The 27,372-nt window shown below is 47.8% G+C and overlaps 2 protein-coding genes and 1 pseudogene across 4 annotated transcripts; 2 read left to right on the top strand and 1 right to left on the bottom strand.

Moving 5' to 3' along the window:
- Positions 1–524: 524 nt before the first annotated feature.
- Positions 525–9,462, bottom strand: LOC137306033 (SERTA domain-containing protein 2-like). 2 transcript variants are annotated; one of them, XM_067975056.1, is made up of 2 exons: positions 9,354–9,462; positions 525–4,613 (listed from the first exon to the last, which is right to left on the bottom strand). In XM_067975056.1, the coding sequence occupies exon 2, from the start codon at positions 4,605–4,607 to the stop codon at positions 3,774–3,776; it is 834 nt and encodes a 277-aa protein (XP_067831157.1). In that variant the 5' UTR covers positions 4,608–4,613; positions 9,354–9,462; the 3' UTR covers positions 525–3,773. The 2 variants fall into 2 exon arrangements, with proteins under 2 accessions (XP_067831157.1, XP_067831158.1); XM_067975057.1 differs by lacking the exon at positions 9,354–9,462 and adding an exon at positions 6,486–8,227.
- Positions 9,463–10,039: 577 nt separating this feature from the next.
- LOC137306034 (thioredoxin pseudogene) lies at positions 10,040–10,471 on the top strand (annotated as a pseudogene).
- Positions 10,472–18,742: 8,271 nt separating this feature from the next.
- Positions 18,743–26,426, top strand: LOC137305845 (thioredoxin-like). 2 transcript variants are annotated; one of them, XM_067974777.1, is made up of 2 exons: positions 18,758–19,056; positions 26,251–26,426. In XM_067974777.1, the coding sequence occupies exons 1-2, from the start codon at positions 18,818–18,820 to the stop codon at positions 26,321–26,323; spliced, it is 312 nt and encodes a 103-aa protein (XP_067830878.1). In that variant the 5' UTR covers positions 18,758–18,817; the 3' UTR covers positions 26,324–26,426. The 2 variants fall into 2 exon arrangements, with proteins under 2 accessions (XP_067830877.1, XP_067830878.1); XM_067974776.1 differs by lacking the exon at positions 26,251–26,426 and having other exon boundaries at positions 18,743–19,113.
- Positions 26,427–27,372: the final 946 nt, after the last annotated feature.

Genomic DNA, 27,372 nt, shown 5'->3' with positions numbered 1-27,372 from the left:
ACTTGGAGCTTCCCAGTCACCGATCCTTCGCTCCCAGGCTGAGTGAGCTGCATTCGATGGGAGCACGAGGGTTGGTGAATTTACCGCGTGTAGTACTAAGCCAGGGCTGGGGCAAATCCTTCCTTGAAATTCCGATCGGCTGCCTGTTCAGAATACGGCTAAGGAAGCAGGGGGTTGGGAGAGAAAGGCAAGCTTACAAATCGCATGGGAAGCTACATTAAAAGCAACAAAACAGTGAGAGAACCTCGTAAGCGATGCAGATTTATCTTAATGCCGAGGTTGGGACAGCACATCCTCCCTCTCCAGCCCCCAGAGAGCTCGATTAAAATTATGCAGCAGCAAAGCCCAATCCACAAAACAGCAGACTGCAGCTGGGACAATGGAGGAGCTGCACATCGGAGCTTCACCCTTGCTATCTTGCACAATCCACAATCATAAACCAGTGATTAATGATATCACAAGCTTTCAGGATTTTCCCAACAGCACACTCCCTCCCCTCCCCCCTCCCCCCGCCCCACCCTTCCCCAACGCTGTACTGTTAGTAGAGGCTGACTGTCCACATCAAGATCAGATTTTTAAACACAGGTATGCAAGGTAGCCCCACTTTTACAGTAGCTTTTCTTGGAAAGAACTGCAGTAATTCTGCAATGCACCATTAAAAACATCATTAAAAACTTCTTTCTCATTTTGTGGGGAAACGCTGAAACATTTGAGAGGCTTTTATTTCTTAAATAGTCAAAAGCCTGGTCTGGGGAGGGTGAAAGCATAGAACGCTTCCTCCCTCCCTAGTCAGTCAGTCAATATTTAAACATCTTTTTAACAAGTGAAATTAAGATTTTTTTTATTTTAAAAATTAATTCCTCAGTAATGAGAGAATAAGGCTAAAACTTGCATAGAACAAAGTGAGCTTTAGAGACAGGCATTAAGTGTGCAGTCCTACATAAGGGAAGCAGCTTCTGGTTTGACAGGGAGAGTAAACAGAGCACAAGGTTTTTTAAAGTGTTAAAATCTCAAAAATGTCAACACTGAAATGCAGGTAGTGTCACGAGTGGCCAATTGAAAGAAACGGAACATCAGGTCCTAGAGGGAGAGCAGCAGTACGGTTCAGTAGGAGGCCCGACACTCCAAGTTGCAAGTTCAGAATTGCCAACATTACAAAATTAGTTTGCTGCATAAAACAATTCAGGCCTGCTAACAGTGGGAGGGAGTAATGGTATGTACAAATGAGCCTTGTGCAGAAAATATAGAAACATTCACTAGCAAGTGGAATAGAAAATGTGTTTTACGATCGAAACGTGGTTTAAATTAGGGTGCAAGATTCAGGCCACGGGACATAATATACGAGGCTTCACCATGCAGGAACGGTGAGCGAGTGAAAAGACTGGCAGGGAAGAGTTTTGGTAAAAGTCACACTATCAGCTCAGTATTCCAGGTGCAAAATCAATACAATATAAAGTGACAGAACAAAAAAAAAGCATGCACCTAGTTTCTCCATTTTCCATCCTCCCCAAAATGTCAGTCAACACTGCACTGCTCAAATGTGTGGAATATAAACCCAGGGAAGCTTAAAAAGTCAGTGATTGGGGCAACGAGGCAGCACAGCTGATGGAAGAATTATTTAATAAAACCTCCCCCCCCCCCCCACCAAAAAAAAAACCCTGTGTACAGGATAGCCACTGCTGGACTCTCTCTAGTGCACTCAATCAGTTTAGCAACACGTGTGGTCACAGGCCACTGTTGGCCATCAGTAATCCCCGAGGCACCTTTCTCCACTCCTAGTGTTAAAGCACTCTTGCTGCTTCATGATTTACAAATCACTGATAGAAAACCCATTTAAAGCCGATGTAAAATCTCCCTTGCTGGGCGCCTCACGTTTAATCTCAATCCAAACCCCTTAGGGAAGAAAACTATTATTAACTGCGGTGACTGGGAATACTTCGCTAAATCACAGTCTTTTTAAAAAAAAATCCTGCTCAATTTCCCCACATGAAAAGGATAATTCTAGGACTGGCTCAGAAAGGCAAGCCTTCCCCTTAAATTTATACTTCATCTGAACCCTCCCCCCTCAAAAAATTACACAGGAAGACAAATTAAGTGGCATATATACAGTACAAAAAATTCAACGCAGATTACTTAAAACTCTGCTCCATGCAATGTGCCGCCATGAAACAAAGTTTTAAAATACTTAACTGTGCCTATAGTGCGGTCATAAAACACCGGTCGGTTAATATGGCTATTTAACCTAGCTTCTCATAAAAACAGGGGACGTCAACTTTCTACAGCAGTGCCCATGTTCTCAATATCTACTTATATCAGAAGAAAACAATCACAACGCCTTAAAAATCACTAAACAAATACTGAATGGTACAGCACCCCCTGCAGCGAAAAGAGAGCGTCAAAAGCTGGAGAATTGAAATAATTTCCCCTGAAATTCAGAGCTTCCACCCTTTATGCTGCAGGAAGAAATATATAAACATTCGGAGGTGGAGGAAACACAAATGGGGACTGAGGGTCATCAGCGTATGGTCACTTCAGCACCACTACACTGTACCAGTCAGGACTGCCGAGCTAGCTAACTGCACAAAAGGCTTTTAGCAAACCGGGGGTGGGGGTTGGGGGGGGTTTACAGTTTCTGTCACGTACCAGGGGTTCAAACAGTCCACCGTCAGCTGTTATCCTCCTCCGCACCAGGAACAAAACTGCAAGTCCTAGATCAGAAAAGGCAGTGCACACAGCTGAAAATGTAAATGATTCTGTTCGGAACAGAATACTTGGGAGGCCCAGGTGAAGGGTCGGCAGCCAGACGAGACTCCCACTCTCTGCAAGGTACGTAGAACATTAAGGCACAGGACTGCTTCAGACCACAGCAGCAAGGCGACTGTGGGGCTAGGGTGCAATACAATCACTTTCTATGCCCCTTAGCAGGTCAAATGTCCACAGTGCAAGTTTGGGGTGTGAGGAAGGAGGAAACTGGTCTCAAAGCTGGACAACAAATGTGCCAAGTCTTGAAACTACAGTATAGCAAGACATTCGGAGTCTGGCCCCCGTTACTCAGTTCTAAAGCTGCAGAGATTAAACACTTTCAGTTCTAAATTCACCTGGCAGACACCCATATAAAGACCAATCCCAATCCATTTCCAATGCTGACAAGGTTAAGCCCCTGCCTGACTTCATCACTGAGACATACCCTGTAACAGCACCGGCGAGTGGGAGTGCAGGGCAGTGCCTTCCTCCGAGAGCAGCTTCGTCTCGTTTCCCCAGAGCGCGGACTAACACACTCGGCTAACATCACAATCCGTCGCTTCACGGTCAGACGGAGGCTCCAAAGGACAACACTCTTCCCTTATATAATCTCAATAAAACTTCAAATCCAGCTGGCGGACAAATAAAAGCAAAATTCAGAGAAAACACACGCACACTTTCAGCGCGATCATTAATTAAAAAAAAGTTCAATCTTATTTCTAGGTTACAATATGGAGTAACTTTGATCTGTCTCTCAGAGGGCCTTGTGCAGCTGCCCAGAGGCACATTTGCTCAATGTTGTTGGTAGGGCCCAAACCAATTGATAAAAATTACATCTATTTACAGCCCTTCCCTCCCCTTCATATACACTGATCTGAAACGTTGCCCCATGTTGATTTGGAGCCCTGAGTAGAAAATAAGCAACGGGACTGTCAGCATCGCTCCCCCCCGATCCCCAGTAAGTGAAGGGGGGGGGGGGGGTCTTTGGCTTATGGAGGTCAGTCAGTAGCCTGTCACAGTGAGGCAGCTCCTCAGGAGCTGACCAGGATCTCCATGATGTGATCGAGGTCGTTCAGGTCGGTCCTTAAGCTCGGATTCGCTCCGAGTGAAGAGGAGGAATTGCACGAGGAGAAACACTTGGCCAGGTCGTCAGCCACGCTAGGGGGCGCCACCCTGCCACTCGGAGCCGGCCCGGCTGCAGAAGCGTCACAGTCACACACGGAGGTGTCAATGTCGAGGAAGAGGTCGTCCAAGGTCACACCCACCAGGTAACTGGAGCTCATGATCTCAAAGCTGCCGAATACAGACTCCAAAGGTCTAGAAGGCTCAGAAGACTGGACCTCCTCTTCGTCCCCGTCTTCTGCCGCCGTGTCCATTGCCTCCGTCAAGTCCAGGGTGTCCCGCAGGGGTGATTGTGACGGGCTCCCATCAATAACAAGGTCAAGGTCCCGGAGGATGGAGTTGATGGCGGAGGATAGGGAGAAGTCCTCATCGGAGGCAACGGACATGTAGTCTTCGAGGCCGTCCCCAAACCCAGATGGGTGGCTCTCTGTGGTCAGCCGTGAGGGCAGGGGCTCTTTCTGGCCACCCAATTCCCCGCCCCCGGCATCCAAGGCCATGGCCGACGCCAGCTGACTGCTCTCCAGCCGGATCTCCTCCTGGATCTGCCGCAGAGTGTTGGCGATCAGCACCGTGCGGCGGAGACTGAGCTCCGGCAGCATCCGTCCACTCTGCATCTTATTCAGTGAGGTGTTGAGCACCAGCTGCCGCTTAAGGCTGTAGGACTGCGGACAGTCAGCAAGGTTCTGGCAGGAGTCCACGCCCCCATCGCCATGGCGTTTACGTTTCACGCCCTTCCCAACCATTGAGACCTGCAAGATAAAGGAGAACTTTTAATACGGCGTAGACGCAGAGCGCGCTGTGGTACTGAGCCGCACAGAACAGAAGGCAATAGGCACAATCCCCAATCTGTGCCAATACTAGCCTACCTTGGTTGGGCAGTAGAAGAGTTTCTAGTTAAGTTACAGCACCGAAACAGGATATTCGGCCCGACTGGACTATGCTGGCGTTTATGCTCCACACGAGCTTCCTCCCACTCCTTTGCATCTAACACGATTAGCATATCCTTCTAGTTCTTAGGCTAGGGATGGAGGAGGAAATTTAGTCAGCCAGGGTTCCTGGTCCTGATTGATCTCCAATCACCTAGAATCATACAGCACAGAAGGCGGCCATTCAGCCCATCGTGCCTGTGCCGGCTCTTTGAAGGAGCTATTCAATTAGTCCCAGTCCCCTATTCTTTCCCCATAGCCCTGCAGATTTTTCCTTTAAGTAAATATCCAATTTCCTTTTGAAAGTTACTATTGAATCAGCTTCCACCGCCCCTCCAGGCAGCGCATTCCAGATCATAACTCGCTGCGTAACATTTCTCCACATCTCCCCTCTGATTCCTTTGACAAATTGCTCAAGTTGAAAAATCCAGATGGGTTCGGGTGAGGACATGATCAGGCTTGGCTGTGAATCTCTCCAGAGTCAAATAGCCTGACAACCCTCATTTCTAGGCTCAAGTGGGGAGCTGGGTGAGGTACTAGAGCATGGGCATGGACCGGGGTCTTCAAGAGACTGGGGATGCACGAGAAAGAGAAAAAAAAACAGGCTCCGTTCAGGTGCACGTAATAGACACTAGGGCACGACTTGAAGAGGAGGAAGGAGTTCTCCTGATGTCCTGGCCAACATTCCTTCCTCAACCACCACCACAAATGAATGGCTGTTCATTTACTGCTGCTTTTAACAACAATAACTGTGGTCCAAAAATAGAATGTAAAGCGCTTCTAAACATCCTAAAGATGTGATGAGGCAAGGCTTTTCTTTCCTTGCCCGGGTTAAGCAGCAAGAAATTGAAACAACAGTGGCTAGGAAGACAAGCCCTGGAGTCTGAGCACTCCTCCGTTTCCCCCTCCCCCATCAGCAACTATTACCAAAGGAGTAAAGGTCACGTTAGATACAACAGATAGCAAATGTACTATTGATTCTGCAGCAACACAAAGCTCTAAACGAGGAGCCAGCATAGCATGCAGAGGGACTGCCGATTAAAAACTAAACCTATGTGGAGGGGGAAAAAAAGAGGGTAGGCAGTGTACTTGTTTAATTCAGAGTATACCCCCATTTCCAGGTATATTTTCTGATAGTATTTAGTTTTGGCTCATTACTGGCACTCTCTCATTCAGTTGTATTCTCAACAGCCACTGCTAACTGCAGTAGCTCCACAGCTGAGCTCCAACATGCCCTCTCCAAACATGCACACTTCTAGGAGTACTGGAAAGCAATCAGGAGCCGAGAGCTTGGCTGATGTACCCCTTTCCAAAGTGGAAAACAAATTCTGACAATGCCCTGCTGATGAGATCCGTTAACTCAGCACAAGAGGTAGGAATGGAACCAGGCTAGTTGGGAGTCTGACATGCAGAAACATATCACCATGTTGGAGAAACCCAGAGTTTATTTGCCCGACGTGGAGTATACATCCCATTTATTTAGGGAGAAGCTGGCAGGAGAGTAAAGTCCAGTGACTGCCTCTCCCCCGAACTGTACTGGAGTTTAACCTGCTAAAACTGCACAGCTTACAATTACACTGTACTGGGAACATCAGCTGCTTGCCCGACACAGACCACCCGACCCATCAGGATATTGGCTTGAAGGGTATTCAAGTCCGGTGGGAATACCCAACTCCCAGTGACAAGTCTACTCACCAGGATCCATCAGTGAGTCCGACTGATGGGTCACCATTAGTGCCCCCAAGCACTCCAGACCTGGCTCAATTATCAGTCCCCAAATCTGCCATTGCCAGGGTGACTTTGTTCCAGTAATCCGGAGAACATGAGTTCAAATCCCACATGCAGTTTAAGAATTTGAATTCAGCTTTAAAAAAAAATCTGGAAATAAAAAGCCGGCTTCAGTAAAAGTGACGACGAAGCTATCGGATTGTTGTAAAAACCCAAGTGGATCACTGATGTCCTTTAGGGAAGGAAACTTGGTGTCCTTATGCGGTCTGGCCCATATATGACTTCAGGCAGTGGTTGGCTCTCAACTCCCCTCTAAAGTGGCCGAGCAAGCCACTCAGTTTATCAAACATGTTACAAATAATTCAGAAGGGCTGCACTGGTTCAAAAAGACGACTCACCGCTACCTTCTCAGGACTACGAGAGATGGGCAATAAGTGGCAGCCTCGCCAGGAGTGCCCACACCCCAAGAATGAATAAAAAACTCAAACAGGTCACCCTGAAGTTACTTCAGCCTCACTTAAAATCACTTCCGCCTATCCCAACACAGCCAACGCCTCCCGAGCAAAGGTTTTTCCTCCTCCCGCCCCAACATATTCAACTCTATGGCTTTCCAAAGACAATTCTTGTCCCCCTCCTCTTGCTCATCTACACGCTGCCACACACGTGCTGACAACAGCTACAATTTGTCCCACATGAATATTGGGAAAGCAAGGACATGCACTGATACAGTGCCTTTCACAACCTCAGGGTGTCCCATAGCATTTTGCAGCCAATTAAGTACTTTCGAAGTGTAGTCACTGCTGTGATGTTGAAAACGTGGCAACCAAACTGCACACAGCAAGATCCCACAAACAACAGCACCTCTAAAACTGCAGCACTGAAGACCAGAACTGTCATTTTCAACCCCTCACCATAAACTCCGCTCCGTCGCTACCGACTCCAGCCCCCTTCTAACGGCTTGGTCAGGCTAAACCCGACTGTGTGTGCAATCATACCTGCCTTTTTGATGAGTTTCAAATCTCGTCCCTACCCATCGCCAAGAAAGTTTACCACCATCTCTACAGATCACCTACTTCCACCCCTACCTAACCACCCATTAAAACCCTTACCTATGCATTCTTTATCTCGAGACTTGAATTCTCGAATGCTGGCGTCACGTCACAAACTCCAATATGTTCAAAACTCTACTGCCCATATCCTGCCCCACTCACTCAACATCCCCTGTCTACACTACTCTACACTGGCTCCCCATGCATGAAATTTAATATCCTACCCCCACCTCTCAAATTGTTTCTTCACTTTGCTGCACTTAAACACCCATAGCTTTGTAGCCCATCGGTTTTCTGACAATGGCCTACTGTGCATCCCCCTTCCAACTGCTAGCTTCGATGGCAGAGGTTCAGCTGCCTTGCTTTACTCCTGGGAACTGGCCTTAAAACCCTCCTCCTCCCAAAAGGTTTCTGAAAACCCATCTGTTCCACCATGCGTACAGTCACGTACATTAACACCCCTGCCCATAAATGGGCTCAGGATCCGCTCCTCTGAAGCACTTTGAATTGTATTCATGTTAGAAACGCTCTATAAATGCAAGGTGTTGTCAGGACTTTCTGTATGGCTCAAATACTCACTGGACCAACCCCCCAGGGCCATCCCTCAGTCGGTTGGGGGGGGCTGAGAGAGAGAAATTCAGGCATTTTTCCCACTCAACATTTTTGGAGAATTTGCATTAAATCGACCCAGCTCTAGCTCAGGGCTGGGGGGGGGGGGGGGGGGGTTACAGAGATACAGAGGGCGGCCAGGGTCCCTGGAGGGGTTTGAACGGGAGACGTAAACCCCACCTCATCTAGTCCCCTTTACCTCCCATCCCCCAGCAGGTCATACACTCTTCCCCGTCCAGCCTCCAATGCACGTCCGCCGCCCCCCACAACCTACGATGCACGTCCCTGCCTGCAATACTCCTCCTCTCCCCCCCCGCCTGCAATACTCCTCCTCTCCCCCCCCCCCCCCCCACCGCCTGCAATACTCCTCCTCTCCCCCCCCCCCCCCCCCCGCCTGCAATACTCCTCCTCTCCCCCCCCCCCCGCCTGCAATACTCCTCCTCTCCCCCCCCCCCCCGCCTGCAATACTACTCCTCTCCCCCCCCCCCCCCGCCTGCAATACTCCTCCTCTCCCCCCCCCACGCCTGCAATACTCCTCCTCTCCCCCTCCCCCCACAGCGCGTGCGCAGTCCGGCGCCGCGACCCTCCCGTTCGAAACCTAGCCGCCGCGCAATGAATTCTGGGAGTTGAAGTCCTCAAGACTTTCTTCTCCGCCTCCTCATCCTTTTCGTACCCAAGAGCTGTGGGCGGGTGGCCGTCCGGCACCCTAGATTCTGCGGGAGAGGCCGGCCGCTTCGAAAATTTCCAGAGTATTTCCCACCCCCCCAAACTTTTCAAATTAAGAAGCCCCGACAGAACTACAACTCCCAGACTGCACTGCAGGAGGCGCATGCGCAGTTTGAGCGGCGGAGCGGCCGGCGCTCTCCTCCCCCCACCCCACTCACTCTCTCCCTCCTCCTCCCGCCCCCAACTACCGGAGGGGCTCTCGCCCTCACACCTCGGCATATACTCCGCCCGGGGGGGGAGCATATACTCCGCCCGGGGGGGGGAGAACACCTACCCGCCCGCCGCCGGGCTGCAGGCCGCCTGCCTCTCAACCCCCCCCCCCTCCTCCTCCTCCCGGGTGAAAATCGGGATCTCGGAAGCGGCCGTTTAAACGGGCGGCCGAGGCGCCCCACGAACTGAAGCCGGGGGAGGGAAAAAAATATATAGAAGCCCGGCTCCCCGGGGCCGCTACCTGCTGAGTCACTTGGAAAGCGATTTTTTTCCCCCCCGGAGGAATTACAGGGCCCCGAACATCACCGGCTCCGCCGCTTTCCCTCCTCACCGACCCCCGGCCGCCATGACCCATCCACTCCCCGCCGAATTCTTCATGTTGTTTTTTTTTCTTCCTTCCCCCCCCCCCCCCAGCCGCCGCGCTCCGGCAATCAAGACTCGCCGAGCGGAAGCACCCGCCCCCTCGCCGCTGTCACTGGCTCCTCATCGGCGTTTGTGGCCCAATTGGAACGCGGGACTCCCGGCCTCGGCTCCGATTGGTTGGCTGGGCTGCCGATCATTAAAATCGAGGCGTGACCCCGTGATTGACAGCCGCGGCGACCAATCACAAGCGTGCTTTGGTGGCAACCGAACATTTCTTTTGAAATCCGAATTGAGGCAACCGCTCACAAATCAAACATGTTATGAGGAGTCTCCTAATTAATCTTCCATAATTAATGTTCGAATTAATCACCAGCGGCGCTTTGCATCGTCCAATTTAACAAATCGACGTTCAGAACGCCATTTTTTTATTTTTAACTCGGTTGCTAAGATACTGAAAAGGTCCATTCTGATTGGCGGATAGGGGACCCCCCCTCCTCCCACGTGTGTCGGCCAACCAATGGCGTCGCGGGCAAGGGCTCCCTGTGTCACGTCGCTTGACGTCACGGGGTGGGCGGGGCCGCGGCCTGCTGGCCGGCTTGTGCCGAGCAGGCGGGGCGAAGGATGGGGGCGGTGACCACCATCAGCTGCGTGGCGGAGTACGAGGCGGCGCTGCGGGACAGCGACGAGCAACTGGTCGTCCTGCTCTTCTCCGCCAACTGGTGCGAGTTCTGCCAGATGATCCAGCTGTACTTCGACCAGTTCGCCGAGCGCTACCCGGCCGTGGCCTTCTACGAGGTGGACGTGAACGTGGCCCAGGACGTGGTGCAGCGCTGCTGCATCCAGTGGTTCCCCACCTTCCAGTTCTACAAGACCGGCTCCAAGGTCTTCCAGTTCAAGGGGCCCAACCGGTGCCTCCTGGAGCGAATGATCCAGAAGCTACAGGGGGGCGGGGCGTGCCAGCCCCCTATAAATTAAACCCAGCCGATTTCTACTGATGCCCGGCGTTTGTGGCTGCTTATTATTGTGTCAAGGTGTCAGTCTTGGCTCAGTGGGGTAGCAGTCTGGCCTCTGAGTCAGAAGGTTGTGGGTCCAAGTCCCACTCCTTGAGCATAAAATCTAGGCTGGCACTCCCAGTGCACTACCTGCAGCTCCGGCTGGCAAACTCCTGGAAAGACATCGTCTCCAATGGCGAATAAGTGCGGAATCCAATCCTCTCAATGCGCCAGCCGATGCGGAAAGGGACAGAGGGGGGTACCAGGCTCCATCCACATTCTGTATCGCCCGCGCTGATCACGGTCAGGGTGGCACACTAGGGAATGGGCAAACAAACCCAACGTTCCGGCTCCCGATCCCTCTCCAGTGACGCCCCCCTCCCACTGAATGTATGGACGATGGGGTGAGGACAGGGTCAGACTAGGATGTGGTGCCCGCTTGTGGCGGAACAGCCTGTCTATACTTACTGACTGATCTCATACACGAGGATGATCACCAGGTGGAGATAGGGCACTAAACGGTGCTGATTGGCTCAGGAAACTGGAGTAGCAGCATCCATTGGCTTTATGGATGTATGATCCAGGAGTTGATTATTTTTTCCCATTAATTTGCTCACAGGATGTGGGTCAGACTGGCAATATTGCATATATTGCCCATCCCTTCCAAGGCCACGTCAGAGGGCATTGAGTTGATCACGTAAAGTGGGAATGGTCACGAGCCAGGGTGGCAGGATCCCTTCAATGAAGGGCATTAGCTATTTGGGTTTTTACAACAAAGCCGGCAGCTTTCATGCACCTCTTCTGCTTGAGACTCCATGTTAGTCTACATCTCAGATCAACAGTTGAAATGGAGCTGGACCAACTGAGTGTTTAAGAATTTAAAAGGGATTGTTTATAAAATGGAGGTGAGATTTGCCGACCCTCACTGTCTAGGTTCACGTATGAAGACTGAGGGGTGTTATGAAGCCATACCCCAGCAAGTGTCACTGATCTCAGGAGATGGGAGGGTGCCATAGCCAGAGGTAAGGAGAAAGTTGATTGGTATGCTGGGCTGAAGGATTTGCACCACACCCTGTTGTAAAGCTGTTTACTGTAAGGCTATCAATTCTCCATTACTCCTTGCCAACAGGGCAATGTCTCCTGCAGACAAGAAGGTGGACCTACACCCCAGGCATCTCACAATTTGACTCTTCAGTCAGCTACCAAGGGTGCATGGCAGTGATTTTCCCTCCCATGTTGGGAGGGGTGTGTGCTCCATTTGGAGTTTCTCAAAGCAGCACGGTTAGGGTTCTTTCAGGCAGCAACAGAGCACTCACTGTGCATCTTGTACCTGTAAGGGGTGACATTACACAAGGTGACTCCAAAGCACAAGGTGTTGTGTCAGTTCCACTGCTATAAAAGAAAGACTTGCATTTATATAGTGCCTTTCATGACCTCAGGATGTCCCAAAGTGCTTTAAAGCCAATGAAGTTCTTTTTGAAGTGCAGTCACTGTTGTAATGTAGGAAACGGGGCAGCCAATTTGCACACAGCAAGCTCCCACAAACAGCAATGAGATAAATAACTATAAAATCTGTTTTAGTGATGTTGGTTGAGGGATAAATGTTGGCCAGGACACCAGGGAGAACTCCCCTGCTCCTCTTCGAGATAGTGCCATGGGCTCTTTCACGTCCAGACGGGAGCTCGGTTTAACGTCTCATCTGAAAGACGGCACCTCCGACCGTGCAGCACTCCCTCAGTACTGCACTGGGAGTGTCCACTTAGATTATATGCTCAAACTCCTGGAGTGGGACATGAACCCACAATTTAACTCAGAAGCGAAAATGCTACAATTGAACCAATACCACACATTGAGTAAATCGTGGAGGTGGCCCAGGATAAATAGATTCAGATCCTGCAGACTGCCACAGTACAGCAATGTTTATATCTGTGGTGTATAACTGTCAGTTTGGCTCAGTTGGTAGCATTCTTCCCCCTGAGTCAGCGGGTTCAAATCCACTCCGGGACTTCAGCACGTACCATAAGGGGACAATTCAGTGAAATACTGAAGAGGTGCTGCATTGTTAGAGGAGCCGTCCTTCAGATAACACGTTAAACTGGGGCTCCGTCTGCCTGTACAGGTGGATTTTAAAGATGCCGTGACACTATTTGAAGAGATAGGGAATTCTCCAAGAGCCCTGGCCAACATTCCCCCAAAAACTGATTAACTGCTCATTCAGTTATATGTTGATTGTACACTAATTGGCTGCTGTGAATTTCTCTGAAACTTGAAAAGGTGCTGTATAGAAGGGTGTAGAATGTGGGGAGCTCACATTGTATTCATTCGTTTTCTGGTGATCTCTCTATTATGTAAATAGATGCTTATTAATGCTTTTACCAGTAGCATTTTTGTGTCAATTATATAATGTTTCGCCAAGCATTGAGGGTTCCAAGCCCTCTGATCAGAATCATTGATTTGTAATGACTGCATAGGATAAATTTTATTTTTATTACATTATTTACCAGTGCTTTAGGGACGAATTGCACAATTGAAAATTAGAAATCAGCAGCTCTGATAATTAATACCCTTTCTGTACCTGAGTCTCAGCAAACTGCATGGCCTAACCTTTACTCCCTTTACACTTGTGACTGCAAACTGCTTGTTTGTGCACAAGTGCCCTGTTTCCCTGCAATAGGTGCCCTTATCTTTATTGTCCTAAGTTGGGAATCGCTATTGCACATTCAGCGTAACAAACATCAAACCTGTGGTTATTTGTGTTAAACAGTTTCATTCTCACCACAGACCCAGTAACAAAACTCACTGGGCTGATTACACCACTGTGCTTTTTAAAAAATCAATTCTTGGGATACGGGCATCGCTGGCAAGGGCGGCATTTATTGCCCATCTCTAGTTGTCCCTTGAGAGGCGGTGATGGGCCTCCTTCTTGAACCACTGCAGTCCGTGTGGTGAAGGTGCTTCCACAATGCTGTCAGATAGGGAGTCCCAGGATTTTGATCCAGTGACAATGAAGGAATGGTGATACATGTCCAAGTCAGGATAGTGTGTGATTCGGAGGGGAACTTGGAGGTGATGGTGTTCCCATGAACCTGCTGCCCTTGTCCTTCTAGGTGGTAGAGGTCGCAGGTTTGTGGGGTGTTTCGAAGAAGCCTTGGCGAGTTCCTGATGTGTAAAAAGACCTCTTAAATATATTTTAGTCTGAGACCCCAGTAACTCAGTGAGTAAACGTGATGCCCAGTTGGGTAAATGCCCTGCTCAGTGGATTAGAACCAGAGACACGAAGAAGGTAAAATAAAAAACAGAAAATGCTGGAAACATTTAACATGACAGGCAGGCTCCGTGGAGAAAGGGAGGTAGGGTTAACGTTTCAGGTCGATGGCCTTTCATCAGAAGTGGAGGATGAACAGCTTATAAGCAGGTTGTCGAAACTTAATATTACTTATTCTATACAATGCATTAACACTCAAAACCAAGTAGAACAAGTGAGAATTTATTATTTTACTTGTACAAGTGGAAGAGCACCTCAAGACATCTTCGCTGAGTTCAAGAAACAGCTCACGTTTATACAGCTCAGTAACAACGCCCACCTGTCACAGAATATGGGCGTACACATACATTCTTTATTGGCTCAGGTAGTTGGTCAATCAAGTAGTGAGCCTGACCCGCCGAATGTCCATAGCCCTTTATTACTTTGGCACCTGGCCTGAGCATTCCCATCCTCCCCACATTTCTGTCCTGGTTATCAGTTGGACTGAAGTCAGTCTCAAGGCCACATGGCCTTTCAAGAAACTGTATTCTCATTATATTTTTGTAATGATGTGGAGATGCCGGTGATGGACTGGGGTGGACAAATGTAAGGAATCTTACAACACCAGGTTATAGTCCAACAAATTTATTTTAAAATCACAAGCTTTCGGAGATTATCCCCTTCGTCAGGTGAATGAGTGAAAGGTTCTCAAATCGCATATCATATTAGGCTGGGACACCATCACACCAATCAAAAGGTGTCATTGGTGTTCAAACAGATTAGCCACGGAGAACAGTACGTCCCAGTACACTGAATATACATTGTGTCAAATTAGACAGACAGAGAGAAAGAGACACAAATGGCAGAGAGAGAGAGAGAATATTAAAAACAGATAACTTTTTTTTCCCCTTGCTGGTGGGGTTACGTGTAGCGTGACATGAACCCAAGATCCCGGTTGAGGCCGTCCTCATGGGTGCGGAACTTGGCTATCAATTTCTGCTCGACGATTTTGCGTTGTCGTGTGTCTTGAAGGCCGCCTTGGAGAACGCTTACCCGAAGATCGGTGGCTGAATGTCCTTGACTGCTAAAGTGTTCCCTGACTGGGAGGGAACCCTCATTGTAGTCAGCAATACCCTTATCTGCTAGAGGGGCCAGAGGTTCTGAACACCTGCTCAGCTAACTTAATTATCAACATACCAAGGCTTAAACGTAATTACACAATTGTGCTTCTCTGTGTGCTGTAGCTAACCTATTATGTGAGTTAATAAAGAGTTAATATGGTCAAGTATCCCTTCATGCATTTCCACAAGGTGTCGAGCCAAGGAGAAAAGGGGGGCAGAAAAAGCAAAAAAAAGGAGAGGTCTATGATTGGGTGGAGGGCAGGAGATGATTAAATGACAGAAGTGATTATAGTGCCAGACAAAATGAGAGAAATTGGAGAAACAAAAGATGGGTCCAGAGTATGTGTGAATGGTTAGAGCACAGCAGAGGGGAGGGAAGCATAGACAATCCGGCAAAGTGGAGAAGGCTTCCAGGAATGTGGCAGAAGAAGGAGGGTCATGAAGGGAATGAGGAAGATCCCAGGTTTGACCCTGGTCAGTACTCGGTTAAGGCAGTGCTCACTAAGACATGGGTCTCAAACAATCGATGTAACTGCTGCTGGAAGACCATTAACTCGGTGAAAGACGCCCTTTGCTGCCCGAAACCTGCTGGTCTTCCAGTGCACGGAGCTGTCCTCGACCGAGTGTTGCAGACTGGCACATTCCAAGGTCCAGGAATATGTGCTCAGGGACGCACTGAGGCTGGGTGCAGCCGCCGCAAAGGCTCTGTGGGGAAAGGCAACCGTTTAGAGCCTTCCCGCCATTGTAAACCGAGGGGCTGCTATCAAGGAAAAACCCCCCCGGGCAGAATGTAAAATTCAAATTGCTGTAATGTAACTGTAATGAATCTGTAATCAATAATCTGTATTGAGTATAATGCAATGAGACATCCCAGAGTGTCATGAACTGTAATTATGTACAATGTGTTCATTGAACTGTACTTGATGTAACCTGCAAATTGTATAATCTGTATTGTGTACGTTTGGAATGTGATATGACAACTGTATTGGATGTTTTGCTGCAAATTTTATGAATAAAGTATATTTTTTGAAAAAAAACCAATCAATGTGCAAATCCATTGACCTACCTTATACAGGTGACAGTGCAAACCCAATTTATTCATTCCTCACCCAGTTTGCTGTTGAATCTTCCTCCACAATTAGCCTGAGGCAGACTGGCAACAAATGTAAAAATGAGAGATCAGTGTAGGGAAGTCATGTTGGTGTCACTTTCCCATCAGCTTGACTGCACTGGGCCATAATGTGAAAGGGCCTTTAGCTAGCTGATTTCAGCCAAGGCAACAGCTGGGTTTCTGCAACTTGTCTCAGTATCCCTGGGCTACAGGGGGAGGAAATATCAACCAGTATTCTCCACTCTTACTGTCTTCCAATGGCTCATGCTAGAAAATGCCTTTCACATCCTCAGGATGTCTCAAAGCACTTCACAGTCCACTGAGGTATTTTTGAAGTGTGGTCACTGTTGTAATGTAAGGAAACAGAGCAGCCAATTTGCGCACAGCAAGTTCCCACAAAGAGCAATGACCAGGTAATCTGTCTTATGATGTTGGTTCAGGGATAAATATTGGCCAGGACACCGGAGAGAATGCCGCTTTTCTTCAAATATTACCATGGGATCTTTTACGTCCACCTGAGAGGGCAGACGGGGCCTCGGTTTAATGTCTTATCCAAAAGACAGCACCCCCTCAGTACTGCACGGAACGGTCAGCCCTAGATTATTTGCTCAAGTCTGTGGAATGCAGCTTGAACCCACGACCTGCAAACTCAGAGGCAAGAGAGCTAGGGTGAGGCACTGGAGGGTGGTTAATGTGCATTTTCAGGAAACAAAAATATAGTCTGACCCAATCTGTCTTTTTTTCTTCAAAACCATTGACAAAAAAAAATGATTGTTAAATAAACCATGTTGCAATGAAAATGTTTTTTTATAAATTCCCACTACAATACAGTACATTAAAATGAGCCTATATATCAGGGTATCATGGATTGGTGTGGCCTGGATCACACTGACATGCTGAGTTCCAGATCTCAGCCCTTCCGAGTGGGGAGGGGCTGAACAGAGGCCAGGCACATCCCACATCAAGAGAGGACTAGCCATCCCAGCTGCCTCTTCTACTACTTATACACCATGTGAAGACCACATAAGTGCTCGGTAATGGGGTCTTCAACTTCTTCCCAGACAAAACTCCAAACACGGTTATGTAAACGTAGCATATTGTATTTGATAAGGACTGCAGCAATACTTCCACCTTCCACTTTGCCGGCCATGCCTCAGTGGGTAGCATTCTTGCCCGAGTCAGAAGGTCATGGGTTCAAGTTCCACTCCAGAGACTTGAGCACAAAATCCAGGCGGACACTCCAGTGCAGTACTGAGGGAGTGCTGCATTGTCGGAGGTGCCGTCTTTCGGATGAGACGTTAAACCGATGCCCCGTCTGCCCTCTCAGGTGAACGTAAAAGATCCCACGGTGCTATTCGAAGAAGAGCAGGGGAGTTGTCCCTGGTGTCCTGGCCAATATTTATCCCTCAACCAACAACTGAACAAAACCCCAGATTGTCTGGTCATTATCTCACTGCTGTTTTTGGGACCCTGCCTCTATTTAATAAACCCGTTGGGAGACACTGGGTTGTCTCAGTGTCATCAACTCAAAATAATAGAAATCTAACAAAAGTGCCCCCTTTTTAGAGGGGCACAAACAATAAATACCCAAATCATACCAAAGAGAAAGGAAACTTATCAAATTAAATCATAATGTTGTTGCCGATGTCAACTATACACTCCAGTCCCTGCTGTGCCTTATGCGACCTTGCTGTGCGCAAATTGGCTGCCACGTTTCCCTTATGGAGGGCGTGGATTCCTCTATCTATCAGTCCGAAACTCAGCTCAGTATTGAATAGGATGCGGAGGTGGCAAACAGTATGATCAACTGGAAGACCATCAACTCAGTGAAGGAGGCCCTTTGGTCCGCCCGAAACCTGCTGGTCTTCCAGCTGAAGGAGCTGTCCACGACCGAGTGTTGCCGACTGGCACACTCCGAGGTCCAGGAGTACGTGCTGCAGGATGCACTGAGGCAGGGTGTGACCTACGCAAAGGCTGTATGGGGAAAGGCCACCGTGTAAGGCCATCCCACCTTGTATTTTACTGCGTGCATTATAAGATATGTCAAAAGCAAAATACTGCGGATGCTGGAAATCTGAAATAAAAACAGAAAATGCTGGAAAAGCTCAGCAAGTGAGGGTGCGTCTGTGGAGAAAGAAACAGAGTTAACGTTTCAGGTCGAAGACCTTTTGTCAGAACTGGAAGATATTAAAGAGTTAAAGTTTTTAAGCAAGTTCAGAGCCAGGGAAGGGTGGGGGGAAAGGACAAAAGGGTGATTAAATGACAAAAGGGATAATGGTGCAAAGCAAACAAGGGTGGTAATGGGACAGGTTAAGAAACAAAAGATCCGTTTAGAGTAGCTGTAAATGGCAACAGCAGAACCATTACCAGCACTTGCTGTCTGAAAAAATGGATATATAGAACTATAGAAAAGATACAGCACAGATATATGATATACACTATGTTTTAAATTGTAATGTTGGAATCTTATTGTTTACGATCCACATTGTATTGCTTTGGAATTGTGGTATTTTTAATTTTTTTGAAATAAAATATATTTTGAAATTTAAAAATACCAATTGGTGGGCACAGGGACGCCTTTCTGATAGGCTCCTTGCACCGTCAATCATCCACATTCCGGCCAATGGAGCTGAGGGCTTGCCACCCATTCATTCATAAAAAAAGTAGCAATCGTGTGATCAGGAATGGCCAATGAGAATTAGCCAATGGGAGCGGAGGAGGTTGACGTCGACACTCGTCACTATGGGGATTGGGGGCGGGGCTGAGGCCCAGTGGGCGGGGCACGGAGCCGGAAGCAGCATGGTGGTGAAACACGTGGGGGATGCCAAGCAGTTCGAGACCTTGTTGAGCCAGACGGAGAAGCTGGTGGTCATCATGTTCTCGGCCGAATGGTGCGGCAACTGCCGGATGATCCGACCGCACTTCTACAACCTCTCCGAGCAGCTCAACAACATCGTCTTCGTGGAGGTGGACGTGGACGACGCGGAGCCGCTGGCCCGGTCCTCCGGCATCACCTGCATGCCAACCTTTCACTTCTACAAGCGGGAGACCAAGATGGGAGAGTTTTCGGGGACCAAGAGGGAGAAGCTGGAGCACCTACTGGACGAGCTGCAGTGAGCGGCCTGTTAGAAGTTAAAGCAAAAAAAAAAGATAAATAGAGAGGAAAGCGAAAAGGAAAAAAAATTAATTGAGACTGAATTTTCTGCCCTGTGCAGGATTGCTCTGGATAAATAAATCTGCAACTAAAAAAAAAATCCAACCAGAGAAAGTAAGGGAGGCAGTTTTTAAAATTCATTCTCAGGATGTGAGCATCACTAGCACGGTCGGCATTTACTGCCCTGAGAAGGTGGTGGTCCACCGCCTTCTTGAACCACTGTAAGGAATCTTACAACACCAGGTTATAGTCCAACAGTTTTATTTGAAAATCACAAGCTTTCGGAGCTTTCGTCCTTCGTCAGGTGTGTGAAGGTTTCCATCAAAAGCACCGCATATATAGTCACAGAACAATGCCTGGTGATTACAGATAATCTTTCCAACTGCCTGTTATCACACCTCTGCATGGATGGTGTTCAGACAGGGGAACATTACACCTAAGACCACTGAATACGCAAGCGGTCAGATTACAAAGACAGAGAGAGAGAGACAAAGAATGGCCAGTTGTATTAAAAACAGATAACTTATTTCCCCCCTCCCCCGGTGGGGTTACATGTAGCGTGACATGAACCCAAGATCCCGGTTGAGGCCGTCCTCATGGGTGCGGAACTTGGCTATCAATTTCTGCTCGATGATTTTGCGTTGTCGTGTGTCTCGAAGGCCGCCTTGGAGAACGCTTACCCAAAGATCGGAGGCTGAGTGTCCTTGACTGCTGAAGTGTTGCCCGACTGGTAGGGAACCCTCCTGTCTGGCGATTGTTGTGCGGTGCCCGTTCATCCGTTGTCTCCCAGTCGGGGAGCACTTCAGCAGTCAAGGACACTCAGCCTCCGATCTTCGGGTAAGCGTTCTCCAAGGCGGCCTTCGAGACACACGACAACGCAAAATCATCGAGCAGAAATTGATAGCCAAGTTCCGCACCCATGAGGACGGTCTCAACCGGGATCTTGGGTTCATGTCACGCTACATGTAATCCCACTGGGGGGGGGGGAAATAAGTTATCTGTTTTTAATACAACTGGCCATTCTTTGTCTCTCTCTCTCTCTCTCTGTCTTTGTAATCTGACCGCTTGCGTATTCAATGGTCTTAGGTGTAATGTTCCCCTGTCTGAACACCATCCATGCAGAGGTGTGATAACAGGCAGTTGGAAAGATTATCTGTAATCACCAGGCATTGTGCTGTGACTATATATGCGGTGCTTTGATGGAAACCTTCACACACCTGATGAAAGACGAAAGCTCCGAAAGCTTGTGATTTTCAAATAAAACTGTTGGACTATAACCTGGTGTTGTAAAATTCCTTACATTTGTCCACCCCAGTCCATCACCGGTATCTCCACATCATGGCTTCTTGAACCACTACAGTTGTGGCTGTTTTGATATATTTGAGTGGCTTGCTCGGCCACTTCAAAGGACAGTTAAGAGTCAATCACAGTGGTTTATGGGTGGCATATGGGATCTTAGTGGGTTATAAAAGGAAGCTTATCCACGAGTATTTTGGATTGGGGCTTGTATTTCTCACACATTAAGAAAAAGCTAGCATTTATATAGTACCTTTCACGACCTTAGGATTTCCCATTGCTTTGTGGCTCAGTAGTAGCACCCCTCGCCTCTGGTTGTGGGTTCAAGTCCCACTCCAAAGACTTGAGCACAAAATCTAGGCTGACTCTCCAGTGCAGTACTGCTGGAGTGCTGCACTGTAGGAGGCACCGTCTTTCGGATTGGATGTTAAACCGAGACCCCGTTTGCCCTGTCAGCTGGACGTAAAAGATCCCATGGCACTATTGGAAGAAGAGCAGGGAGTGCTGCATTTCCTACATTACAACAGTAACTAAACTTCATAAGTACTTCATTGGCTGTAATGTGCTTTGGGACGTCCTGTGGTTGTGAAAGGCGCTATATAAATGCAAGTCTTTCTTTTCACAGCCAATCAACGGCTTTTTAAATTGGAGTCACCATCCCTTGTAGGTTTGCTTCTGCCTAATGTCAGTGGTGATTTGTAATCTTGAGGCTTCAGGAAAAAATGGTTTCTCCCCCCACCCTCTTCGAATAAGTATCTCAATAGTGAGAGACTTGGGCGACAAATCTGAATGCATTCATGGCTCAGAACAGTCTTCAGCAAGGTGCTGGATGAAGAAATTCGGAAGTCAATATTTGTTGCAAGCTGGGTGTATTTGGTACCCTTCTCCCAATCCCTCCCTTTTTCTGTTCCAATTTTCTCCTGAAAATGTTGCCTCTTGAAGGGGTTCGGTTCCACAGGGACTGTCAGACATCCAGAACCCTGCCCAAATCACCATCCTTTATGCGCGAGCCCAGACAGTGAGTGTCGGCAGGGCTTTTGACCGCAGAATGCCATACTTCTGACCCCACCTGACATTCACACATTTTTCCAGCAGGGATTATTGGATAGCAATCAGGAGTAAGAACCCTAGCTGATTTTATTTTCCCCCCTCTTCCTTAGCCCAGGGGTTCTGAGGCCATTTGTAGCTTTTCTACAACCACCCTGGGTTGGATCTGCAAACTCAGTAGGAATTGAGTCAGGGACAATCTGAACTGTAGGATTTAGTGTTATCTATGGCCGTGCCTTTACTGACCTACCAGGGAAGCTTCACTTTTATTTGTTCATTGTAAAGTGCTTACCCAAGTATGTGACTGATTTTTGATCTAGTTTCTTTATCAACATGTTTCCTCTGAAAATAGGAACAGGATTAGGCCATTCAGCCCCTCGAGCCTGTTCCGCCATTCAGTTAGATCATGGCCGATCTGTATCTTAACTTCACCTATCGTAAATGCCAGCTAGCCGACTTATTGAGAAAGGAGAAACGCTTCAAAGACCTCAGGTAGGAGGGAACCCCATGCAGCATGTATTTTGGGACTACCCTCAACAATGAGGGAGGCCATTGTACCCATCTACCTTATTCTAGTATAAAAACCCACGATCCCACTTTCCTATCACTGCATCCAAATTCCACCTGGAACAATTCCCGTGTTTCTGCCCCACTCCCCTTCCTGAAGCCCTTTCCGGATATCGTTCACTCTGTATGAACATAAAAAATAGGAGCAGGAGTAGGTCTGCTCCGCCATTCAATAAGATCACGGCTGATCTTTGACCTCAACTCCACTTTCCTGCCTGATCCCCATATCCCTTGATTCCCCTGGAGTCCAAAAATCTATCTACCTCAGCCCTGAATATACTTATGACTGAGCATCCACAGCCCTTTGGGGTAGAGAATTTCAAAGATTCACAACCCTCTGAGTGAAGAAATTCCTCCTCATCTCAGTCTTAAATGGCCGACCCCTTATCCGGAGACTATGCCCCCTAGTTCTAGACTCTCCAGCCAGGGGAAGCAGCTTCTCAGCATCTACCCTGTCAAGCCCCCTCAGAATCTTATGTGTTTCAATGAGATCACTCTCATTCTTCTAAACTCCAGGCAGTATAAGCCAATTCTACTCAATCTCTCCCCATAGGTCAACCCTCTCATCCCAGGAATCAATCTAGTGCACCTTTGTTGGACCGCTTCTAAGGCAAGTATATCCTTCCTTAGATAAAGAGACCAAAACTGTGCACAGTACTCCAGGTGAGGTCTCACCAAAGCCCTGTACAATTGTAACAAGACTTGTGTGATTTAGTGTGACAGGTGTGACAAAGTACTTCCTGAAATCAGTCCTGAACTTGCCTTTTGCCAGCTTGTAGCTATGCCATGTTTTAACTTGTAAAATTGGTACAGATTATCCTTTTTTATATTTGTAGCATCTTGTATAACTCTCTAAGGACCGCTCTCCTTCACCTTTTAGGGCTTAAGAGGTTTTTCTAATATTTCCTTGTTCTCTGACACTAGAGATCAGCTTTGTGGTCCTTCTCACCGTCAGGGTCTGGAGGTTCCCATGCCTTGGCGACCGGAACTGAAGGCAGTATTCAAGGTGTAGCCTAATCAGAGCACCCTACAGCTCCAGTATGACAGCCTGCGGTCTCTCCTCCAAATAGTTTCTATCTTCTCAAAATTAAATTTGTGTACTTCAAATTTATCCTTTTCAAAAAAAAAAATACCCAACATATGCCACTTTATTTCTCGCAAGGCTTGAAAAGGAGGACCGATAACCGACACATCTACCCACAGTCGTCTGCTAATCGAGAAATGATGTGGAGATGCCGGTGATGGACTGGGGTGGACAAATGTAAGGAATCTTACAACACCAGGTTATAGTCCAACAGCTTTATTTGACTGTTGGACTGACTGTTCCTTCACAGACACAGCTGTTTATTGGAGGTGGTTTGTAAAAGCCTTCAGAAGGTGTCGGGGTGTTTGATTTCCAGTGAGTTAGGTATTGATTAAAGGATTTGTCCTAAGTGTCAGGTTGGTGTTACTGTAAACTAGGTGTAGTGTAAGACTAGCACCCCAATCACTGGTCCATCAGACTAGTCGTGCCTTTGTCAGATTTTTGCAATTAAAGAAGTGTGAAAATGAGAGACTGCATAGAGATATTATTTCAAGTCTGTTCATGGTTTACATTCTAACTCTTTCGGGGGGTGTTCTCCGAAAAGGTGCGAGCCCATCAAGGTACATGCTGTATTTGGCAATAAGTATTGAGTATTGGCAACGTGGAGAGACTAGAGACACTGGGATTGTTCTCCTTACAATAACAACTTGCATTTATATAACGCCTTTAAAGTAGTAATATGTGCCAAGGCACTTCACAGGAGCGTTATCAGGCAAAATTTGACACCGAGCCGCATGAGATATTAGGACAGGTGACCAAAAGCTTGGTCAAAGAAGTAGGTTTTAAGGAGCGTCTTAAAGGAGGAGAGGCGGAGAGGTTTAGGGAGGGAATTCCAGAGCTTAGGGCGCAGGCAGCTGAAGGCATGGCTGCCAATGGAGGAGCGAAGAAAATCGGGGATGCGTAAGAGGCCAGAATTGGAGGAGCGCAGAGATCTTAGAAAGTTACGGGGAAATTTAATAGAGGAGGGGGTTTGATGAAGTAAATAAAGAGAAACTGTTTCCACTGGTGAGAAGGTCAGTATCCAGAGGACACAGAGGAAGGACACAGAGGAAGATAATTGGCAAAAGAACCAAAGAGGAGATGAGAATTTTTTTTTTTACGCTGCGAGTTATGATGATTCAATAGTAACTTTCAAAATGGAATTGGCTTTATACTTGAAAAGGAAAGTTATGCAGGGCTGTGGGGAAATAGTGGGACTAATTGGATAGCTCTTTCAAAGAGCCAGCACAGGCACGATGGGCTGAATGGCCTCCTTCTGTGCTGTAAGAGTCCATGATTCAATGAATAGTGTATAAGGGAGGCAGTGTGATCCCGGGATAATACCGTCCCATCGTAAACAGGAATCTACATTGATTTGAACACTGCCAAATGTTGCAAGTTAATCTGCTTTCAGAGTTGTACTGTGTTTCTCCAGCTCCTTTTGTTTCACTCTACTGAACCCTTATCTCCAACAACACTGCATTTATACAGTGCCTTTTAATGTAGAAAAATGTCGCAAGGCACTTCACTGAGGCGTAATCAGACAAAAAAAATCTAATCCAGAGCCTGCTTTCTGGTTAACCCTTTCCCCCTCTGATTCTCCCCCCCCCACCTCAGTGTGCTGAGACACTGGTGAACAGGTCCACACCATTCACCCAGTGAGTTTTTAGAGTGAAATTGATGAATTGGAGACGGCAAGTCTGTGGACCTTGTGGGTCTGCTCCTGGGCCTGGCCAAGGTGGCCAGCTATAGGTCCAGGATGGCCGCGGCCCAAGGGGACGGGGGGGAAGTTGTGGTCGCTCTGGCTGCCTACATCACTTCCGCAGTCTTGACTGCGCCAGGGTGGCCCTGGAGAAGGAGCAGGTGGTGTCCGCTGGTACATTTGAGGCCTTCCGCGAACGGTGGGCACCGCAGGGACTGCAGCAATTTGTGGACACTGGGAATAATATAATTTAGTTTATAAGTTTCCCTTTGTTTTGTTCAAAGTTATTAAACAAGAAGAAGAAAGATCTGTTCTGTGTGGCCATGCCCACAAGGAACTGCATTGAGACTGCCCCAACTCATTTCACAGAGGACCCTTACAGAGAGAGTGGAGTCACTCATCCCATCAATCTGAACCCAAGTCCCTTGAGGTGAAACACCTGCCTAGCCCCCTGCACCACCCAGTTACCCCCATAAGCTGTTTTAAGCAACAATTGACAAAAGTCACCATTTTATTAAAATTATGGTTGTGGCCAGGCTAACAAGCAACTAGCGCCTTATGTGAGACACTGAATATTCCCCATTGCTCATCTCCCCCTCCAGGTCAGACTAGCTGTGCCTGTAGCCTGTCTCGCAGTGGGGACGATCATAGTGTAAGTGATCTGCACAATGACCAGCTAATCTGTTTCTGGTGGTAAAAGAACTTGCATTTATATAGTGCCTTTCATGAAGCGTCCCAAAGCGCTTTACAGCTAAGGAAGTACTTTTGAAGCGTAGTCACTGTTGTAATGTAGGAAATACAGCAACCAATTTGCGCTCAGCAAGGTCCCACAGACAGCAAAGATGATGACCAGATAATCTGTTTTTTTCAGTTTTGTTGGTTGAGGGATAATTGTCGGCCAGGACACCGGGGAGAACTCCCCTGCTCTTCTTCAAATAGGATCTTTTACATCCACCCGAGGGGGAAGACGTGGCCTCGGTTTAACGTCTTGTCCAAAAGACGGCACCTCCAACAGTGCAGAGCTCCCTCTATTGCACTGGGAGTCTCAGCCTAGATTTTGTGCTCAGGTCTCTGGAGTGGGACTTGAACCTTCTGACCCAGAGGCGAGAGTGCTACCCACTGAGCAAAGGTTAAAACTGTTATTGTTTGATGGAGGACACGCTGCAGTGGAACAGGTAGAAAGACACTCAGTTTAACGAATCGTCCAAAGCAACGCACCTCCAACAATACAGAACTGCACGGGAGAGGGGGGCATGTACATCACAAACCAGAAACGCAAATGAAGCACACCCAGCAGCAACTGTCCCGATCCTCTGGTTCTGGGTGTGACGTCACTTAAAAGACAAACGCCTTGCACACAAACTGTGACTGGGTAAGTAGAATATCACTCAGGATAAATGGGTTCCCTCCCCAATATGGTCAGTGGTGCTGAGTGTTATGCAATTATGACTGACATTAATTGTAATATTTCCTGACAGACCCCGCTTAGGATCGACAGACTCCAGTTTGAAAACCCAGTGGCAAAGGATCGCCTCTCAAGATGGAGATTAACCCCATCACAAACCAGCCCTGTACTTCCCTTCTCCTCCAATGACCTGTTTCGAAGTCTCTGTGTGATAGTGTGTGTGAGATCTAACCTGTGTGATCATTAGCATCAGAAACATCCAATCGTTTTATTTGTATTTGTTGGACATTGTCTAAAATATTTTCATCAATCTTAGTTGACTTCCTTGCCAGCTGAAGGTTAGTTTAGTCACAGATGTTGGATTTGCCCAAATCTGCAAATCAATATGTGGAGCACGACAGTAAACGTCAGCTTGCTTTTAATGACAATATCAATTCAGACAATCTGCTTGCTCAGTTAGTAAATGCCCAGCCCAGTGTGAACAGGAATGAGACTTTGTCGTGTTGTCCCCTTCGGTCAATCAACCCGCTGACGCTCGCTACTTAGGCTCAGAAATGAATGACTACTTGGGCAAATCACTGGAGGGTTCGGGTGGAACTATGGCCCATCATAAGGTAGCATCTTCAGCGGATAACTGATCCAATGGAGCTACTGTACTGGGTCTGAGGGACAGCAGGAGGGACAATGTAGGATAACAGGCAGGATGGAGACGAGAGGGCAAGCATAGTGTGAATCATATCATTAAAGAGAAAGCAATGGGATAACCTGGTAAATGAGGAAAGCTGCTTTCATTTACTTTTGGTGCTTCTGTAGTTTGTTTCTTGGGAAAGCGATATCTATGAGCACAGTGGTGGCACTGCTAAAAGTGGCTCCCTTATCCCACGGGCGAATTGCAAACCCATATGACAATGAGGAAATTTGACTCCAGTGCATTTACAACAACATGCCTTGACATAGCACCTTTAACGTAGTAAAAAATCCCAAGGCGCTTCACAGGAGCGTTATCACGCAAAACTTGAAACCAAGCCACATAAGAAGATATTAGGGCAGGTGACCAAAATGTTGGTCAAAGAGATAGATTTTAAATAGGGTCTTAAAGGAAGAGAGGCGGAGAGGTTTAAGGAAGGATTTCCAGAGCTTAGGGCCTAGGCAGCAGAAAGCACGGCCATCAGTGGTAGGGCGAAGGAAATCAGGG

This window comes from Heptranchias perlo, chromosome 41, assembly GCF_035084215.1.
Source record: "Heptranchias perlo isolate sHepPer1 chromosome 41, sHepPer1.hap1, whole genome shotgun sequence".
NCBI lineage: Eukaryota > Metazoa > Chordata > Chondrichthyes > Hexanchiformes > Hexanchidae > Heptranchias > Heptranchias perlo.
Note: the sequence above shows the minus strand (reverse complement) of the source record. Positions and strands in the feature narration are given on the sequence as shown.

Bases quoted from the DNA above. Each gene is read 5' to 3' on its own strand.
- LOC137306033 (XM_067975056.1), bottom strand. From the start codon at position 4,607: ATGGTTGGGAAGGGCGTGAAACGTAAACGCCATGGCGATGGGGGCGTG.
- LOC137305845 (XM_067974776.1), top strand. From the start codon at position 18,743: ATGGTGGTGAAACACGTGGGGGATGCCAAGCAGTTCGAGACCTTGTTG.